This window comes from Sus scrofa, chromosome 7 (genome assembly GCF_000003025.6).
Source record: "Sus scrofa isolate TJ Tabasco breed Duroc chromosome 7, Sscrofa11.1, whole genome shotgun sequence".
Classification (NCBI taxonomy): Eukaryota; Metazoa; Chordata; class Mammalia; order Artiodactyla; family Suidae; genus Sus; species Sus scrofa.
The window spans coordinates 68,560,823-68,578,928 of record NC_010449.5 but is presented as its reverse complement, the minus strand read 5'-3'; the positions used below and the strand labels follow the sequence as shown (position 1 = coordinate 68,578,928).

The 18,106-nt window shown below is 37.3% G+C and overlaps 1 protein-coding gene across 8 annotated transcripts in view; it reads right to left on the bottom strand.

Annotated features, from left to right (window-relative positions):
• The window catches only part of STRN3 (striatin 3), a 106,512-nt gene continuing 90,062 nt past the window's right edge, over positions 1,657–18,106 (bottom strand). For 3 of the 8 annotated variants that reach the window (XM_021099888.1, XM_021099892.1, XM_021099893.1), the window contains 5 exons: positions 15,562–15,729; positions 13,573–13,713; positions 9,336–9,443; positions 3,472–3,558; positions 1,657–3,391 (listed from right to left, as the gene is read on the bottom strand). In XM_021099888.1, the coding sequence (XP_020955547.1) occupies positions 3,222–3,391; positions 3,472–3,558; positions 9,336–9,443; positions 13,573–13,713; positions 15,562–15,729 (674 nt within the window). In that variant the 3' untranslated portion in view covers positions 1,657–3,221. The remainder of the gene's footprint in view (positions 3,392–3,471; positions 3,559–9,335; positions 9,444–13,572; positions 13,714–15,561; positions 15,730–18,106) is intronic. The other 5 variants (XM_021099890.1, XM_021099886.1, XM_021099885.1 and 2 more) reach the window with 3 other exon arrangements.

Sequence of the window (18,106 nt, the reverse complement as noted above, 5' to 3'; positions counted from 1 at the left end):
ATGCTAAATGTCAATTATGCAGCCAATCGACTGTTTTTAATGGATTAAATGAGATACTGGTTTTCAGTAAATAACTTACTCTGAAATATGAGAAGAGCACATGAATAACATATGAAAAAGGTAGAATGATTAAATATTGATGTTAACAATTAAAGTTTGTAAATTAAAAATTTTTTTTGGGGGGGTCCTTTTTAGGGCTGCACCAGCAGCGTATCAAGTTCCTAGGCTAGGGGTCTAATAGGAGCTGTAGCTGCTAGTGTATGCCACAGCCACAGCAATGCCAGATCTGAGCTGCGTCTGCAACCTACACCACAGCTCAGGGCGACAGTGTATCCTTAACCCTCTGAGCAGTGCCAGGGATTGAACCCGTGTTCTCATGGATACTAGTCGGGTTTGTTTCTGCTGAGCCACGAAAGGAACTCAAAATATTCTTAACCTTTATAAAGTGCCATTTAATAGTCAAATGAGTCTACAAAATTTCCCATAAGTCACAAATAGCACACAAATGACTTTTTGTATCCTCTTAGTCTCTTCCAAATATTTAATATTGTAAAGAAAAATACAACCAAAGTAGGTAAGAGAAAAATGCATGTACTATTTTTATTCATTTCAGTTTTAATATAGTCCAAAAAAGGTGAATGTGTATGCACTGCCATGATGAATAATCGCATTTCGTTAAACAGTAATGCATTGGTTTAGAACAGCTGCCAGAACAATACTAGCTTTGGAAAGTTCTTTTTAAGTTAAAAAAGGAAAAAAAAAAGGAAGGAGAGAAAAGTGCTCCTTCAAATTTAAGCTGAATCTTCAGTCTAGAAACCAAAAAAAAAAAAAAAAAAAAACACAAAAACAAAAACCAAACAAAAAAACCCAATATTTTAAGAAAATTTCTGAAACATTTTGATGTTTCACTAGCAATGACTAAAATGTCCCCTTAGATTTTTTTGGCAGGTGACAAAATTTCTCACTGTACATAATAAACTAATTTTTTTTTTTTTGCAGTAGGCAAATAGAATTTTGCCACATAAATTTTCTAATGTTAATTTCTAATTTCATTACAAGCCCCTTCAAAGAAAAGGTATTAATAATTAATTTATAAGGATAACTTTTATTTTTCCTTTTTTAGGTCCATACCTGTGGCATATGGAAGTTCCCAGGCTAGGGGTCCAATTGGAGCTGCAGCTGTCCGCCTGCCTACACCACAGCCACAGCAATGCAGGATTCTTAACCCATTGAGTGAGGCCGGAATCAAACCAGCAGCATCGTCACAAACGCTATGTCAGATTTTTAACTCCCCAAGCCACAACGGGAACCCAGGATAACTTTTAATTAATAAATAATGCACTTTATTCTGATGAACTATTCTGTGGAAAGAGATACAGCTAGATAGTAAAGACAACACTATTAAGTGAAATTCAGATTTAACAAAGTAATAGGATATCTTAAGGAAGTGATTTAAAACTGCATCTCTGCTTTTTCAGTTATTTTGAATTATCTAACTTAATTGAAGAGACTATTTTTTTTAATCCCCAAATGTGCTGAAATACTTAGAACGGCATTCTTAAATAGTGATAACTATTCTAACCTTATTTGAACATCAGTAAGCAGTACAAAGTTTAAAAGACGGCATAAAAATGAAGGACTCACTGAGAAATCATCTCCATTTCCTAGTTTAGTGATGGAGAGTAAAGTATTGCACTTTATTATTCAACACAAAATAATGTAGCCAACAGTAACATCCAGGTACACAATTTAATATTTATTATATGCATTTTATATACATTATTTTTCAACAGCTGTACGTTCGCTATGTGGTACAATCTTAAAAATTTGCTGATTCATAGTTTGTAAAACAAAAACCTTACAAAACTCATCAAAACTCGCAAACTGATCAGAAAAGTTTTTTGGAAGACTAGAAAAAATACTTTATTGTCTTAATCATGCATTACACAAACAAAATCTTTAGTTACACCATAAAATTAAGCACATCTGAAAAAATAAAACAGGGATAACTAGTCCAAACACAGCAGATTTCTGTATCCTGATTCAACTATTTTGTATCCTATTTGTAATGCAAATAAAATTTTACTCCAAATATTTTAAAACAAGATAGTTTTGTTTGGAATCATGGTAAAACAAGATATGTATCTGGGGAGGGGGGAATCACCTTGGTTTGTAACTTAAACTATAAAATACTCCATTTTTAGTCTATTTTAGACTATTCAAAGAGTTCCAAAATAGATATACAGGTTCCTTTAGCACATTAATAAAAGGATATAAAGACCAACAAAAAGTGAAATAAATAATAGGCTATTAGCAAGATGGATAATCCTTGATAAATAAACTTGTAAATACAGTAAGATGTACAAAATATCACATAGTGATAGGATGCCGAGATTAGTTTTTTTTTTCTTTTTTAAGAGTTCATTTGGAGTACTAAACCCCACCGTTTCATTTTAATACACTTAATAGTCCTTGGTTTATGAAGACAATTATGTGATGATGAAGGTGATTTAGCATCTTTATGGAAGGACTTAGCTGAGCTGTATTAGGCAAAAGAAAGAAAAAGTGTGGTTACACGGCAGCGGGTCAGTGAGATCTCTGTGTTTTAGGGTTGTATAATGCAGAAAAACCTCAATACAATCTTGAGCACTGTTGTGACAGGCTAAATATATAAAAAGACTTATAAAAACTAGAATTTTATCCAAACATTTTGTGCAACTAATGCTAAAATATTTTAAGTTAAATTTTCTTTTTTTCTTTTTGTAAAGCAAAATAAGTTTAAAAGGGAATCTGTGGCATTCAACTGATAAACAGAAGATCACTAAGAGATGAAAAAAAAGCTACTCTTGGAGCTCACTTCCCCCCAACAAGAGCACCACATTCCTAACCCTAAGGCAGCACACAGAGTCCAAAATAAAAGTCTTTTTGTAAGGTCAGACTCCACATTGGCTTAAAGATACCTAAAAGACAGACACTCTCAGTTCATATCCAGTACAGGCCACAAATAATGGAGTCCTTTTTTTGTCCCACGAAATACAGTAATTACAATTAAATTAATGAGCCTGACATTAAGATGTGATTTCCACCAATTTATGCCTGCCCCAAATAGCCTTCACCAGGCAGATCACATGTAGTGTCATTTATCAGTAAGTTTTAATGGCAGTGATGTAGACCCTCTGTGTCCAAGCAAATCTGTTGTTGTGATGCCAGTTTTTGTTGATTCACACAAATACTTTGGCAAGGGCATCAGCCCCTGCACTAGCAATATATGCTTTTGATGGATGGAAAGCAACATCATAAATTGATTCATCTAATTTCTTCCTATGTGCTGTTATTTCTTGCACACATGTCTTGCTGTCCAGATTCCACAATCTAATAGAACAGTCATGGCCTGTAAAAGAATAAATAATATTACTAAGTAAAAATTCTATTACATATAAATTTGTGGAGAGTACAGAAGTTCAGACTTACTTCCAGACATCAAATAGATTCCATTAGGATCTACTGCTAGACTTGTAACAGCATCCAAATGAGCTACCATAGAATGGATCATTTTACCTAAATAAAATATAGCAAAGATTAAGTTTTCAAATAGTTTCTAACTTGAGAAATCAGAAACCATAATACAACATAAACATAAAAATAATCACCACAGCAAATATTTTTTATTGTGGTAAAACATGCATAATGGGAGCTCCCGTCACAACTCAGTGGTAACGAACCCAACTAGTATCCATGAAAATGTGAGTTCAATCCCTGGCCTCCCTCAGTGGGTTAAGGATCTGGCACTGCCGTGAGCTGCAGTGTAGGTTGCAGATGATGCTCGAATCTGGCTTTACTGTGGCTGTGGTGTAAGCCTTCAGCTGTAGCTCCAATTTGACCCCTACCCTGGAACTTCCATATACTGTAGGTGTGGCCCTAAAAAGACAGACAGACAGAAATAAAATAAAATACATGTAACAGATTTCACCAAACATTTTAAGAGGGTATGATTCAGGCTTTTAGAACATTCAATGATGTGTAACCATCAACCATGATCTAGTCCAAAACACTTTCATCTTGGCAAATGGATACCCTATACCCGTTAAAAGTCATACCCCATTTCGTCCCTTCCCCAAGTCCCTGGTAACCACTAATCTGCTTTCTCTATGGATTTTCTATTCGGAATGATTCTTTCAAATGAAATCATATAATAATGTGGCTTTTGCGTCTGCCTTCTGTCACTTAGTATATTATTTTCAAGGTTCATCCACTATAATATTCTTAAAAGAATTTTAACTCTAGTGCAGAACTTTTCCAGTTGCTCCTAAAGACATCTATGTGACATAAATCTTGACAGTATCTGATAGTAGAAAACATTATAACTACAAGGTTGCATCAAAAGCCAAAGATCATGTAAAAGGGAATTAAGATGAAAACAGAATCTTTCTCATTAAGAGATGTAAAGATAACTTTATATACAGGGTTAATGATAAATAAATGACCAAAGAACATACTCCTATCTAAAGATTAGAGTATCATCAAATTCATTTATTTTTTAAAATGTCGGCAGTTTTTATACATTAGAAACAAGAAAGGGCAGAGGGGTAGGAGTATATCAGAGAATTAGTCTGGATTTTTCCACACAGTAACAAAAACTCCATTCTGGAAAATGTAATTTAATGAATACCTATCTCACTGAAGATTTGTCAAGCAAACAGATTCAATGAGTTAAAAAAAACAAAAAAATGAGTTGAAATTAAAAAACTAGTTGTGAATATAAAGTTGTGCTGCACAAATACTTTGGGGCAAAGGCATCAGCCTCTGCACTAGAACGTGATGCTTTTGATGGGTGGAAAGCAAAATCATAAACTGATTCATCCAAGTAGGGAATAAAATAGCAAATACTGATAACTTTAAAATTTTGCTGCCTTTCTATTCAGCAATAATTCTTTATTACCCAACTGCCCAGGCTGCCCTTTCTCCAGAATTCTAGTTATAGTCATTTGTCATGCTGATTGTCCCCTGATGATTTTCCACACTGGGACATGAAATAGACCTCCTTTTGTTATTTGCCATGGGGCTGTGATCCGAATACAAAACCACAACATAATCAAATGAAAAAGTTACTGTGAAAAACAGGAGTTCCCGTTGTGGCGCAGTGGTTAACGAATCCGACTAGGAACCATGAGGTTGCGGGTTCGGTCCCTGCCCTTGCTCAGTGGGTTAACCATCTGGCGTTGCCGTGAGCTGTGGTGTAGGTTGCAGATGAGGCTCGGATCCCATGTTGCTGTGGCTCTGGCGTAGGCTGGCGGCTACAGCTCCTATTCAACCCCTAGCCTGGGAACCTCCATATGCCGCGGGAGCGGCCCAAGAAATAGCAAAAAGACAAAAAAAAGAAAGAAAAACAGTCATGTCACTTTCTGGCAATACTAAACACTTATCAATTAAGAACAAAATTAAAGTCTTTCATTGTTTCAAATCACATTTGTGTGTTTCTCATCAATAATAAGATTAACAATAATTTGGGAGCTCCCGTTGTGGCTCAGCAGTTACTGAACCTGACTAGCATCCATGAAGACACAGGTTTGATCCCTGGCCTTGCTCAGTGGGTTTAGGATCTGGCGTTGCCATGAGCTGTGGTGTAGGCTGCAGACACGGCTCGGATTCAGAGTTGCTGTGGCTGTGGTATAGGCCGGCAGCTATATCTCGGATTGGACCCCTAGCCTGGGAACCTCCATGTGTCGCAGATGCAGCCCTAAAAAAAGACAATAAGACTCCAAAAAACACACAAAAAAATTTTAATGACTTTTTTCTGCTATCCTGAGAAACAGGAAAATGAACATACTACATGTCCAACATAATTTATGTTGAGAGGAATCCATTCCTCTCAATATTCTTATTTAAACAACAACAAAAAAAAAAACAAAACAAAAAAAGAGTATGAAATGGCTAGCCCCAGCAGAACAAATTAATTACCAAGAATCATTAGTGTCCCTTAAAATGTCAAATCTGGAGTTCCTGTTGTGGCTCTGAGGTAATGAATCCGACTAGTATCCATGAGGATGCAGATTCAATCCCTGGCCCCACTCAGTGGGTTAAGGATCTGGCATTGCCATGAACTTCAGTGTAGGTCGCAGATGTTGCTAGGATCTGGCATTGCTGTGGCTGTGGTGTAAGTTGGCAGCTGCAGCTCCAATTCAACCCCTAGCAGGGGAACTTCAATATGCTGTGGAAGACACACCCACCCACCCACACACACACAGAGTCGAATCTATGATGGTGACTCATCTAATTCACAGATCTTGTTCTGACTTCTCTCCTGAAAATGATCCTCTATCTCCTATATTTAACATGTCTTAAACCAAAAATTCTTTCATCCAAATAGCAATCTACAAATTTCTGTAAGGGTGCTATAATTTTCCAAGTTTAACTCCAGCTCTCCTGCCTGTGCATTAAACCAACTCTCACTATAAGTCAATTCAGAGTCAACCCTCTTCTACACAGTCACAAAGTCACTTCAAACTGTGAGTGATCCTTCAGATAGGACCATTTATAGACAAGTGCAATGCTGAACCAGGCTGGATGCTGGTGACCACTAGTGACTGCAGAAGTCACAAAGCTTCTGACCCCTCCCAGGAAGTAGGACCCCCTCCTTCACCAGCCTATACATGCAGCTTCTCACATTTAACCAAATTTGCCTTTGTCCCATGGCTTTGCTACCAACCCTCTTCTCCCAACAAGATTAATTTGTTTTTTCTTTAACTGAACAAACAGGACACATGCAGTCACTGGTTCTTCCTTCCCTGGCACTTTTAGCCCTTTGACTTGAATAATCAATATTGTGGGCTTCTATGCAATGGAGAAGAAACAGACTGATGTAAAAAAATAACTATAAAATGAAGACAATAGTGTTCTATCTACATTACAGAGCTATTAGATGAACAAACATGTAAACATATGTAAATCAAACAGAACAATGTCTCATAGAAAGCAATATACCACTAGTCTTTAAGATTAAAGAGGCCACGACATATTGTTTTGTTCACCAAGCATCAGGAATTGTGCCAAGGATATGGCAGATACTCATAAGATTTGCTGAATGAATGAGTCCATAACCAATTCAGGATCTTCTTACTCCAACTCCTCCACATTCCTCACTTGTACTACACCTTCCCAGATTTGCCCACTAAGTTTCTTGGGCACAGCATCTGTGCCTCTACAAAATTTTAAAAAATCCTGAGCCTTGAAGATCTCTCTGAAACAAATAGCGGACATTGAAACTTAAATTCTCTAAAGTATCTGTGACTTGAATAATCTTTTTTTTTTTTTTTTTTGTCTTTTGTCTTTTTGTTGTTGTTGTTGCTATTTCTTGGGCCGATCCCGAGGCATATGGAGGTTCCCAGGCTAGGGGTCGAATCGGAGCTGTAGCCACCGGCCTACACCAGAGCCACAGCAACGGGATCCGAGCCGCGTCTGCGACCTACACCACAGCTCACGGCAACGCCGGATCGTTAACCCACTGAGCAAGGGCAGGGACCGAACCCGCAACCTCATGGTTCCTAGTCGGGTTCGTTAACCACTGCGCCACGACGGGAACTCCTGAATAATCTTTTTGCTTTTAATACAACTACTAAAATTCCTGAACCTCCCCTTACAAATGTAAATTTTTTTCTTTCTTTCTTTTTTTGTCTTTTTGTCCTTTTAGGGCTGCACCCAGGACATATGGAAGTTTACAGGCTAGGGGTCTAATCAGAGCTGTAGACGCCGGCCTACACCAGAGCCACAGCAACGCGGGATCCGAGCCACGTCTGCAACCTACACCACAGCTCACGGCAACACCGGATCCTTAACCCACTGAGCGAGGCCAGGGATTGAACCTGCACCATCATGGTTCTTAGTCAGATTCGTTAACCACTGAGCCATGATGGGAACTCCTAAATTTTTAATAATTAAGAAAAAAGAACCTTTTTAGAAATACAGTAATTATCTCTCTGCTCTTGCAGCAGAGGAAGATTATTAGGCTTCATTAAAATGTTCAAAGAATTGATTTGATAAGGTGTTAAATTGATAACATTCACATGAATATAAATCTTTTTTTTCCTGTGCAATATATAGATCTGTGAATATCCATTTTCTTCTCAATCTGTTTCAGTGTGTTCAAAGGAAACTGTCCTTCAGTGTTATCTGAACAAAAGGTATTTATGTAAGACTCTAAAGACTAAAAATTATGACCACGTCCTATATAACCTTCAAAGAGAAATCTGTAGTTCTCATTTGCTGTCTTGCTTGATAATTCGTTGCCCTGCGATAATGTTGTAATTAAGATTTAAGTTTCTTATTTGGAAGTCCTTTGATACCCCCACTCATCATTTCAGTTTCTCAAAGAAGCCTCTCTAGCTGTCTTTCCTGAAAGAGAACAAATAATATTTTACGTAGGAGTTCCCATTGTGGTGCAGGGAAAATGAATCTGACTAGGAACCATGAGGTTGCAGATTCGATCTCTGGCCTCGATCAGTGGGTTAATTAAGGATACAGCGTCGCTATGAGCTGTGGTGTAGGTTGCAGAAATGGCTTGAATCTGGGGTTGCTGTGGCTCAGATTCCACCCCTAGCCTGGGAACCTCCATATGCTGTGGGTGTGGTCCTAAAAAGCAAAAAAAAAAAAAAAAAAATTTACATAGTATTCTAGATAATGACAGATGATACAGGTCCTTAAACAAGTCTATGGCCAAGTTAAAATTTGATTTGACATCTACACATGGTATGTTTCCTTACAATAAAAAAGAGAGGAAAGGTGACAACAAACAATTTCCACTATATCATCATTTCTTCCACTGAGAAATAATTTTAAGAACATATTTGAAATTCCAAATACCAGAAAGAGATCTTTTCTACTATACTAAGTTACAAAAGAATATGAAGAAAAATTTTTCAAGTGAAAGGGTTTCTATTTAACTAACTGTCATGACATGAAGAAATCATAATAGGTAGGCATGGTCTTATATATACCTAAGGATAATAACATACATTATAAGTGCACTACATTAAGTAAAGCAAAAATCTGAGTTGAAACAGTTTAATTTGGCAATATATTTTTTCCATTTTTGGCCGCCACCGTGGCATATGGAAGTTCCTGGGCCAGGACTGAATCTGAGCTGTATCTGCAACCTATGACACAGCTTCAGAACACCAGATCCTTAAGCCCCTGTACCATGCTGGGGATCAAACTGGCAACACTTCAGAGATAAACCGGGTCACTAATGTACTGCGCCACCCCTAAGTTAGGAACTCCTAACTTGATAATTTTGAAGCTAAGAAGTTAATCTTATACAGAAAATAAGATAATGTACTTACCCGTTTTATTGTCAAAAAATTTGATGTGTCTATCTTCATGAGCAGTTATTGTAACAGGAAGTGTGGGATGACTTACTACTCTGTTAATGTGATTATTGGATTGTAAACCTGAAAGACAGAGGATAATGTACAAAAATTCAAATCTTCAATATAATGCGGAATCTAAAAAACAAAACAAAATAAAAACAGATTCATAAACACAGAAAACAACCAGATGATTGCTGGAGGGGAGGGAGTATCAGGGGAAGAGGTGAAGGGGACTAAAAGGTACAAACCTCCAACTAGAAATAAGCCATGGGGATGGACTATACAGCATAAGGAATATGGCCAATAATACTTCCATAAATTTGTATGAGGACAGATGGTTAGTAGACTTACTGTGGTGATCATTTCATAATGCATGCAAATGTCAAATCGTTATGTAGGACACCTGACCTAATACTGTCCATCAACTACATTATCAATTAAAAATACAAAACAAAAAATTTCAATTAGAAGTTAAATCATGGCATTTTTAGTCTTACCAAAAAATAAGAATCACTAAATATTAGAGCTTTTATATATAAAACAAGATAACTAAGAAGTAAAACTAGGGCTCTCAAGAGACACAATTTCTTTTCTTTTTTTTAGGGCCACACCCACAGCATATGGAGGTTCCCAAGTTAAGGGTCAGATGGGAGCTACAGCTGCAGGTCCACGCCACAGCCACAGCAATGGCGTATCCGAGCTGTGTCTGCGACCTACACCACAGCTTACCACAACACCAGATCCTTAACCCACTGAGTGAGGCCAGGGATCAAACCTACATCCTCATAGTTACTAGTCAGATCTGTTCCTGCTGAGCCACATGGGAATTTCTGAGAGACGCAATTTCTTAAAAACTGTTTAAGCTGTGGTGTCCTACAATATTAATAGCATTAGGCTCAATTCAGAAATAAATTAGCATTTTATTTTATTTTTAATTAATTAATTAATTAATTAATTAATTTTGTCTTTTTTTTGTCTTTTGTTGTTGTTGTTGTTGTTGCTGCTATCTCTTGGGCCGCTTCCGCGGCATATGGAGGTTCCCAGGCTAGGGGTTGAATCGGAGCTGTAGCCACCGGCCTACGCCAGAGGCACAGCAACTCGGGATCAAGCCGCGTCTGCAACCTACACCACAGCTCACGGCAACGCCAGATGGTTAACCCACTGAGCAAGGGTAGGGACCAAACCCGCGACCTCATGGTTCCTAGTCGGATTCGTTAACCACTGCGCCACGACGGGAACTCCCTAAATTAGCATTTTAATGCAGATTGTCAATAGACGTGGTTTATAATTTTTAAAAGACCCCAAAATTATTGCTTTTAATAAAAGCCCATAAAAAATTAGAGGCATTTAATGAAGGAAAAAAATTCATAAGTGATAATTAGATGTTTGTTAAGAACAACCTGCATTCTACCCACTCTGACAAAAAAAAAAGCGAAGTTAGAATTAATGTTCTGAGGCACAAGACCTTTTCTTTACTACCAAGTTCTTAATTTTTATTAAATTAGTGATAAGGTGAGTTCCTGTCGTGGCTCAGTGGAAACAAATCCAACTAGGAACCCTAAGGTTGTGGGTTTGATACCTGGCCTCACTCAGTGGGTTAAGGATCTGATGTTGCTGTGAGCTGTGGTGTAGGTCATAGACCTGGCTCGGATCCTGAGTTGCTGTCCAGCAGCTATAGCTCTGATTCAACCCCTAGCCTGGGAACCTCCATATGCCATGGGTGCGGTCCTAAAAAGCAAAAAAAAAAAAAAAAAAAATTTAGTGGCAAGGGAGGAAAAGACATAAAAACAAATGGGAAAATATCACTGACATTATCATGATTAGACTGAGTAAATCAATCACTCTGTAGCCCTTAAAACATTAAAATATATAAATATCTATAGAAGAGGAAGAAAGAGATTAGGGTTGAAAAGACACTTCTTTGGGTATAACTTGTTTGGAGATTTGACCACAGAACCATTTAAAGGTTTTACATAAATATAAAATGACTTTCAAAAATGCAATCATGAAAAATGAGAAGTAAAATTAAACAAACGAACTTAAGTTCCTGGGCCAGGGATTGAATCTGAGCTACACCTATGATTTACGCAGCTGTGGCAATGCAGGATCCTTTAACCCACTGTGCAGAGCTGGAGATCAAACCCATACCTCCACAGCAAGCTAGCTGCTGCAGCCACAACAGGAACTCTGATTATGATGATCTGGCTGAGAATCAAGTTTTAGCACTGTTGGAATACCTGCTGTGGGTCAGCAGTTAACAAGCCCAACTCGTATCCATGAGGATATGGGTTAGATCCCTGGACTCATGGGTTAAAGGATCCAGTGTTGCTGTGAGCTGTGGTGTAGGTCACGGGCACAGCTTGGATTCTGCATTGCTGTGGTGAAGGCTGGCAGGCTGGCAGCTGCAGCACTGATTCAACCCCAAGCCTGGGAACTTCTATATACTGCACATTCGGCCCTTTAAAAAAAAAAAAAAGGGCAAGAAAAAAAGTTGGAACATTGTCAAAATGAGCTAGATATAGTATCAATGAGATGAATCTGAATTAGAATTGCAAGTATCTATCTAATTTATCAGTCTTTTTCTTTACTAAAAATGCATTTCTAGCTCTTTCCACTGAGAAAGCCCAAATCAATGACCAACTCAAGAGCCATGAAAGCCATGAGGACCAACTCAATAGCTTAGCACCTGTTTTGTAGTTTCTAAATGCCATTTTCCAATAAGAGAAACCATGGCTCCTTAGAGAAATGGCTAATTTCAGCTCTGTGGTGCAAAATGAACAAGATGAACCTCGAGCACCTTATCATTTCAAAAAATAAGAAAATCATCAATGACTAACAGGGTCATGTCAAAAGGAGGACCCAGAGCCAAGTGAGTAATCTCCTACCGGCCAAAGATGAAAACAGTCTGAGCAGCAATAAAGATAATACCTACAACAGACTGAAACACATCAAACACATTTATATCCAAGAAAGGTCATAATGATAACAAAAATAAACAATACCGGAAAGATTCACTGGTCACCTTTGGAGGATACTAGGGAACCACTTCATCATCTTAAAAACCAGTAAATAAAGGAGGGGAAATCAATCTTTTTTTTTTTTTGTCTTTTTGCCATTTCTAAGGCCGCTTCCGCGGCACATGGGGGTTCACAGGCTAGGAGTCTAATTGGAGCTGTAGCCGCTGGCCTACACCAGAGCCACAGCAACGCGGGATCCGAGCCACATCTGCAACCTACACCACAGCTCACGGCAACGCTGGATCCTTAACCCACTGAGCAAGGCCAGGGATTGAACCCGCAACCTCATGGTTCCTAGTCGGATTCGTTAACCACTGAGCCACGACAGGAACTCCAAGGGAAATTAATCATTTATTTTGCCTTTCCTTTATGATTGCTAACTCCAGGGTAACTAAATTACTGATGAGGGGTTGTTCATTTTTATAGAAGCATTCTAGCTAATACATGAAGAATAATAGAACTAGAAAATAATTTTTCAATAGTTAATGACCCAGGCAATGACTGGAAATACATGAAAAAGATAAACCAGACAATATTCACTTATGATAAAAGTTCACAAATTACTACAAAATAGTCTTGCCAAAAACATTTCAGACTTTAAAGCCTCTAGATCTACAACCAATTTACAGGAAATAAAATGAACAGGAACACAGTGAATGATACCACAAGGATTCAACTGGCAAAATCTAAACTATGGGAAACTCTACAGGACAAATTATTCAATTTCTTCCATCAAAAATACAAGAGAAATGAGATGGAAGAGGAATGTACAGACAAAGAGAGATCTGAGAGACCTATCAATCAATCACAATGCATGGGCTTTGTTTGGATCTCTATGTAAATCCCAATGTAAAGTACATACCACAAACACTGGCCATTTACACATAAGTACTAGAGCTGGATGATGAGTGCATTAGGCTCGTTATACTGTTTACTTTCACAAGTACTTTACATTAAAAACTTAAAAATTTTCACTTACTTTTATCTTTACACTGTGCTACTCATTTCTCTGTCCCCACATACTCACTCAAGCTTCCAAGTATAATTTGACAGAATACAAATAATGTAAATAAGCACATATTGAAAATAATTTTTTTCCATCCAAAACTCAAATAGTCAAATATAAAAATTAAAAGATTATCTTCTATGTGTAATAACCTTTTTAAATGTTTCAATCTTACCAGTAAACTTACCAGACTCTATCTGTGATGAAAGCATCACCAACGACTGTGATGTTTCTAAATCATAAATTACTGTACTACCAGTGTTGAATGAGGTCACCATATGAGCTGGATCACAGCCTATAAAGTCAACTGATGTAGGTATTCCATGTTCTGAAAGCAGCCCAAAGAGAAACAGTGTAAACACAGTAACTGAAAAATCTCTACTTTCTATTAAGAAAAGGGAATTAAAATATTTTTGAAATAATGTTAATAATGAAAAAGCAATTGTGTTAGGAATGGTGAGATATAATAATAGTTAACTTTCTCTCAATTATTAAAAATATTTATAATATTCTACTTAACATTATAAGAAAAATATAACTAGAGGACTCAAAGTAAGAGTAGATATGCATAAGAGTTACTGTTCTCCTATGCATTTTCTTCTTCTAAGAGAGAAAAAAAATTCTAATTGAGTCTTTGGGCCCACCCGCCAATTAAATTTCTTAATGTAAAAGGATAAATTAGCATTCACCATATCACTATGTTTGGTGAATGAGACCTGTAAGCTTTATCAAGCAGCTAATAAAAGTCAAACTTTTGGATCTGAAAAAGAAGCTTTGGACTCTAAATCCATTCATGCAATACACTATACTAACGTGACCCAAGCAGCAATTTCTTTTATTTTTTTAATTTTTAATTTTTTGCTTTTTAGGGTCGTTCTCAAGGCATATAGAGGTTCCCAGGCTAGGGGTCGAATTGGAACTACAGCTGCCAGCCTGCACCACAGCCACAGCAACGCCAAACCCGAGCCACGTCTGCGACCTATACCACAGCTCACAGCAATATCAGATCCTTAACCCACTGCGCAAGGCCAGGGATTGAGCCCGCAACCTCATGGTTCCTAGTTGGATTCACCTCTGCTGCACTACGATGGGAATTCCAGCAATTTCCCTCTTTTAACATACTAAATTCAACTGTCCAAATGCAATGCACAACTACATGAAATCTTGAGTAAGAATTAATTATGTGAATGAAGCCAAGAAACAAATATCTAACCAAATTTTTACCTCAAAAGCTTAGATAACTGAAAAATTAGTAAATCACTAAACTATCTAGAGACCCAAGAAAATCAAGCATAAATGTTATAAAAAATGTTTTAAAAAGAAAAAATAAAAATAAAAGACATGAAAAAAAAAGATATGATTTTTTAAAAAACTGCTTGGAAAATAAGATCAAAGAAATAATATAAGCATGTTATGTAAATAAATGTCACAACAAGGTTAATTAAAGCCTTCTTTGACAGGAAAAGATTTGAAATTGTGTGTGTAACTCAGTTTGCACCTCCCAGTTATGGGTGCTAGACATATCAACCAGTGAGCTCACATCACACATGGTTTACACAGGTATGCTTGAGACTGTGACCCCTTTAGTCACAGCCACAAGAGCTGATGAAGAGCTATTGTTCCTTTGAGCAGTCTCATCTGTCTACTGTTACATACAGACAGTTCTATTCTGTTGTCCTGAAAAAGGTCAAAAAAGCACCCAGCTACAGGATATACTTGCAAAAGCTCCTTTCTTGTTTATTGAAGATGACTAGGAGTAAAAAAGATTATCACAGCTTCACAAAGTTCTTTTAGTATTTCTTCAAGCGGCCAAGAAACAGTAAATTGACTTTGTCCTATCTTCCAAATTTATTTATTTATTTATTTATTTATGTCTTTTTGCCTCTTCTAGGGCCATTCCCGCAGCATATGGAAGTTCCCAGGCTAGGGGTCTAATTGGAGCTGTAGCCACCAGCCTATGCCAGAGCCATAGCAACGCGGGATCTGAGCTGCATCTGCAACCTACACCGCAGCTCATGGCAACAGTGGATTCTTAACCCACTGAGCAAGGCCAGGGATCGAACCCACAACGTCATGATTCCTAGTTGGATTCGTTAACCACTGAGCCACAACGGGAACTCCTATCTTCCAAATTTAAAAGAAATTAGTTTTTTTCAAAGAGGCAAAATTTCCTTACCCTTGTCTCCGTTGTAAGTGCAAATACATGGCAATTTTTCTTGTGGATTCCATAACCTAATAGTGCCATCTGCTGAACAAGATAGTAATTGATTTTTTATGCCACTATAAGCAAGACCCCAGACAGCATCTGTATGAGCAACTAAAGTGCCAGCTAGAACATTTGGCTCTGGAAAGAAAGAAATAAAAATGAGCTACAAGAAGTTTAAAATAAATGCTTTTGTATATAAGGATAACTTACCACATAATTATGTATAAAGAATGTACATAATGGGTATAATAAGACAAACCAAAGTGTACACAGTAACCACCTCTAAGTTCTGGAATTATGAGTTATTTTTATCCCCCCTTCCAATACTTTTTTAGTTTTGCAATTTTCTATAAAGAACATGTACTTACAAAAAAAAAAAACAGCTTTATTGAGATATAATTCCTATGCCATAAAACTCACCAATTTAAAGTGTCAATTCAATGGTTTTTAGTTGTGCAATCATCACCACATCAATTTTAGCACACTTTCATTACTTTTTAGCTATTTCCCCTATTCTTTCTCTCTGCCTTTCTGTAGCCCTGGGCAACAACTAATCTATTTTTTTTCTATACATTTGCCTATTCTGGACATTTCATACAAATGGCCTTTTGTGACTGGCTTCTTTCACTTAGCCTAACGTGGAGCATGTATCAGTACTTCATTGCTTCTTATTGCCAAATAGCATTCCAGTACCTGGATATACTACATTTTATTCATCCAATCATTATTTGATGGACAATGGTGGCTAATTACCCTGAACATCATTTGTCTTACAATGTGGTTTCTCTACTAAATTCCCAGCTTCCACAGATATTTCTCTTCATCTCTGCAACACTCCCACTTCCCAACCTCCCTCCCTCCCTCATGAACAATTTTCTCTCAATGTCACTGGAAAAACGCAGCACTGAAATAGGAACCCATCCTCTATCTTCCTCTAGCCAACCTATAAAGCTACTAGTGTCTAAAGCCATCTTCTGTACATTTCCTCATACAAGTAAGGAATTATCCTCCTTCCTATTACAGGCTAATTCCACCAGGTATTCTGGATTCCCCTTAAAACACTAACTTGCTTTCATGTTTACAGTTTTTCTACTATACAGATTCTCTTCCTCCTTGGAATAATTACCACAGCAAGCAAATATGCTCCAAACAATTACACCAACCTCCCACCAAATAGTAGAAAAATATATTGAATAAACATGCTTTCTAACCTCCCATTTATTCTTGAAATCACTCCGATACCATCACACAGCAAAACAACCCTTGCTAAAATAACCAATAAACTCTATTCTATCAAATTTAATAAAAACTTGCTTCCCTTCCTCCCTCCCTCCTAGCACATTGCTTTTCATCCATAGTGTATGCCTTGAAAGGTTACTTAGAAGTCCCTTCACCCCTTAGCCCCAACCCAATCTATATTGTCTGGCCAAAGCCTGGGTGACCTATTTGTTATTTACAAAAAGGAACCTATCACATTAGACTTTTCTTATTTATTGAAAATGACTACTGCAGACTGCTTTCTTCTTTTCAAAATGGCTTCTTCTTCTGGTATGCTTTCATGATTCCACACTTACCTGTACTTCCTCCTACCTCACAGGCCACTCCTTCTCAGTTTTCTTCATTGCCTCTCTTGCTCTAACTACTCCTGGCCCCCAATGTCAGAGTTCCTCAGGATTTTGTCTTCTCTTTCTACTCTACATGACATATTCTCCCTACATAATACCATCCATTCTCACATCTTGATACTGATATACTTACTTAAGATTACCATCTCTTAACATGCCAAAAAACTGAACTCACCATCCTTTATCTTCTCACACCTGTCTGTCCCCATTTCAATATGCTACCATCATATACTCAATTGCTCATGCCAAAAATGCAGGAGTGGTGACGAAAGTTCTGAAATAAACAGTGGTAATGGTTGCCCATCCCTGTGAATATGGTAAAAACTACTGAAATGTATACTTCAAAAGTGTGAATTTTATCATGTGAATTGTACCTAAATAAAGCTGTTAAAGAATAAGTCACTCATCCATCATTTCATCCACTTAATCCAATTTATCATATATTCTGTCTATTCCCCCCACCTCTCCAGCATGTCTTTTTTTTTTTTCTTTCATAATTGAGAATTTTATTGTTGTTTTGAGGCTTAGTACATGGACATTTCAATCCAGCATGCCTTAAATCCATTTCTCTCCAAGTGCTCTGCTACCACTGCTCTACGACCACTCTAATCTTGACAACATTATCTCTCACCTAATCTACTGGAATCACTGTTACAACTTTACATTAAATGACATTGATATTTTTTTCTCCACTCTTCCCACCCCCAATCTATTTTCCTTGCAACAGCAAGAGTTATCTTTTTAAATTCTACATTTATAGGACACTTCCTAGCTTAAAACTCTTTACTAAACGTTTAACTTTTATTCTCTAGATTTCAGCTTGAATGCCATTATTTTATTCTACATCTAAATAGGGTTCTGCCTGTTACTCTCCTCTCTTGGTAGGTATC